At 41.6% G+C, this 3351-nt stretch overlaps 1 protein-coding gene across 1 annotated transcript; it reads left to right on the forward strand.

Annotated features, from left to right (window-relative positions):
• The first annotated feature begins 772 nt into the window (after positions 1–772).
• Positions 773–1708, forward strand: LOC132174167 (uncharacterized). Its single transcript, XM_059585860.1, has one exon. The coding sequence runs from the start codon at positions 773–775 to the stop codon at positions 1706–1708; it is 936 nt and encodes a 311-aa protein (XP_059441843.1).
• The last annotated feature ends 1643 nt before the right edge of the window (positions 1709–3351 follow it).

Below are 3351 nucleotides of genomic sequence, written 5' to 3' on the forward strand. Positions count from 1 at the left end.
TTGAAATAATCATTATTGAATTTTGATATATTAATAATTTTAAATGTCATATTATATTAGAGATGACTAGAAAGATTCTACTCCTACTTATATTATTACTCCTTACAAAGATCAACCTTCGTTTTCTTTTTGAGCCTCACAGACATAAAGTATTCTAACTGCCTATGCAACGAAATTACTCAACACCTTCGGGAAAGAAAGATAAAAGCAGGAGTCGTTATAAAACTGAGAAAAAAGCGATTGTGACAGGCATTAAAAAGAAGGTCAAGAGACTTGACAAACTGAACAGTTTGTCAAGCTGACATGAAATGGCAAACTTCCTTACGAAAACCTATAAACTTGATGTTTGACGGTGAATACATGCATGAATCATGATGCTAGTTGTTTTCTCCTTTGAGAAATAAATAATTCAAACACAAAATATTTTTTAAAAAATAAAAATATTTTTTTCTTTATATATGACATTTGAAATATATATATATATATATATATATATATATATATATATATAACGTAGAAGGTGGCTGAATATGTGTATGCAAATAATACGCAAAATTAAAAAATTAAATAATCAAATCAATCATTTGGACATTGATAATACTTAATTTATGGAATAATTTATATATGGAAAACTCTTGAAATATAATTAATTAAATGACACTAGTAATACAATGAAGTGAAAAAGGGTCGATGTTTTCTCTCTAGAACCTCTAGGAGAGAAGGAACAGTTTTCCAAGCCTCTTTGAGTCTGTGGAAGTAGATTCGTATAACGATGGAGGATTTGTCTAAGATGTGGATGAATCTTTCATTAACGGAAGAAGAAAGTTTAGATTTGGACACACCGGTGGAGGAACTGCAGGGAGGGTTAACAAGGGGGCGAGCATGTGTGTTGGGGAAATTAGTTGCGGACCGGTTGGTGAGTAAGGAGACGATCAAGTCAGATATGATGCGTTGGTGGAAACCTTCGGAAACATTTTCATTCCAAGTTTTGGGAGAGAACTTGTTTCTGGTGGAATTCACGAACATAGGAGACAAGAAGCGAATTCTGGAGGGTAGACCTTGGGTCTTTGAAGGGAGCCTTTTTCTCATCGAAGATTTCGACGGTCTATCATCACCATTGGAATATACTTTTGATCGAGCAGCCTTCTGGGTTCGGATGGTGAATTTGCCGTTGGCGTGCATGACTCAAATGACTGGACGAAGGATTGGATCAACTGTTGGAGTGGTGGAGGATGTTGACACGGAAGCGGATGGTATTGGTTGGGGGGCATATTTGTGCGTCAAAATAGAAATTGATCTGGCAAAGCCACTCGCTCGGGGAAGAATGCTCAAAGTACAAGGAAAATCGAAATGGATAGCCTTCCAATATGAACGTCTACCTAAGCTCTGCTTCAATTGCGGGGTCATCAACCATGGGAAGACGGGGTGCCCTCTCCAGAGTAAAATGCGCCATCAGGAGACTCCGGTAGAGTATGGGCTGTGGTTGAGGGCATCCTCACCAACTCGCAGGCAGGATAGGGGGGGGGGAGCAAACATTCGGAGAGGCCCGGATCATCCAGATACGATAAACCGACAAAAGAGAGCTACCGGCATTATTTTTCCGGTGATGAAGACATGGAACAAGATGACGGCGGCGACCATAGTAAAATGCCCTCAAACCCTAAGTGCACCAATGTTCAGAAGGAAAGGAGCGAGAATCGGGGGATGAATTCTGGTATTAATTATGGGAGTCAACGTGGGAGCAATATTGCTAAGGAAAGCCACGCAAAGGGGTCTCAAAGAATTTCTGGGAGGAGAGATATGCGGAAAGAGGAAAAGGAAAATAATCTGGGGGTTTTAAATGGATCCAAAACGGCAGGATCTTCTCTTATGGGAAAATTTGTTGTGGAGACTAATAAAGGACATGATGAGGTGGCAGCTGAGAAAGTAAGGAGCCAGAATTTAAGAGGAAATAAGGTGGGGAGTTCTAATAGCCCACTGCCACGTGTTGACCATCCCATGACGTATTCTGGACCTTGTATTGCTGATGTGGAAAAAACCATGCATGAGGCGCATGGATTTTTGAAGGAGGCCGGACTGATGGGAAGGGAGGGAGTGATCATTGGCAAACGGAAAGAAAGGGAAGGTGAAGCTGTGAATGGAGACACTATGTCACCATCTAAGCAGGGGAATTGGAAAAAAAAAGAAATTTGGGAAGCGGTGAAAAGTCAAGGTTTGGAGTCGTATGTTGATAATCAAAATGGTTCGGGAATGGCGGAGGCTGCTAAGCAGTCCCGCCGACCGCAATGAGAATTTTAAGTTGGAACTGCCGGGGGCTTGGGAACCTCCGGACAGTTCAAGACCTTTGCCGAATGGTAAAGGAGAAGAGCCCTATGATGGTATTCCTTATGGAGACCAAACTACGGAATGATAAAATGGAGAGGATTAGGTATAAATTGGGATTCTCAAGTTTGTTCGTAGTAGATGGTGTGGGGAAAGGGGAAGGATTGGCTCTTTTTTGGGGTGTTGATATATCAGTGGACATTCAAAATTTTAGTCACCGTCATATTAACGGAGTCATAAAATTTCCCAATTTAGATGTTCCATGGAAGTTTACAGGTTTTTATGGACATCCAAATGCGGCCAAACGCCACGAAGCTTGGAACCTCCTTAAAATTTTGGGTCGTCTAACTCCGTCTCCATGGTTGTGTATTGGAGACTTCAATGAAGTTGTCTCCTTATCCGAGAAGTGGGGTGGAGGAGGTAGACAAATTAGCCAAATGCGAAATTTCCAATCAGTTCTTAACGATTGTGAATTGTCGGACCTTGGCTTTCGTGGACCGAAATACACATGGAGTAATTGTAGGGAGGGGTCTGAATTTATCAAGGAGCATTTGGATCGAGGGGTGGCAAATCCGGCTTGGTGTGATTTATTTCCGGCAGCCGAAGTGTGGGTTGAATCATCTACTACTTCGGATCATGCGGTACTAACACTATGTTTGAAGGGGATGCAGCAGCAACATGGGTTGGGAAGAAGGTTTAGGTACGAAGCGTCATGGGCTCTAGACAAGGAATATAAAAAAATTATCACTCAGACGTGGATCCAAAATCTGCCTTTGGGTGTTGGCTGGGAAAGCATTGACCAGAAGCTAGCTAGATGTAAAAGAGCCTCTTTACGTTGGCAACAAGTGAACTATGGACCCACTAAAAATTCCATCAATAAGATTAAATCACGATTGAATGTGCTGTATGGGAGTGAGGACGTGGGTGCAGGAGGTGAAGCCAATATTGTAAAACAAGAACTACAGAACTTGTTGGACCAAGAAGAGTTGAGGTGGAAGCAGCGCACAAAAGTCGATTGGTTAAAATATG

Source organism: Corylus avellana, chromosome ca3 (assembly GCF_901000735.1).
Source record: "Corylus avellana chromosome ca3, CavTom2PMs-1.0".
Classification (NCBI taxonomy): domain Eukaryota; kingdom Viridiplantae; phylum Streptophyta; class Magnoliopsida; order Fagales; family Betulaceae; genus Corylus; species Corylus avellana.

Bases quoted from the DNA above. Each gene is read 5' to 3' on its own strand.
- LOC132174167 (XM_059585860.1), top strand. From the start codon at position 773: ATGGAGGATTTGTCTAAGATGTGGATGAATCTTTCATTAACGGAAGAA.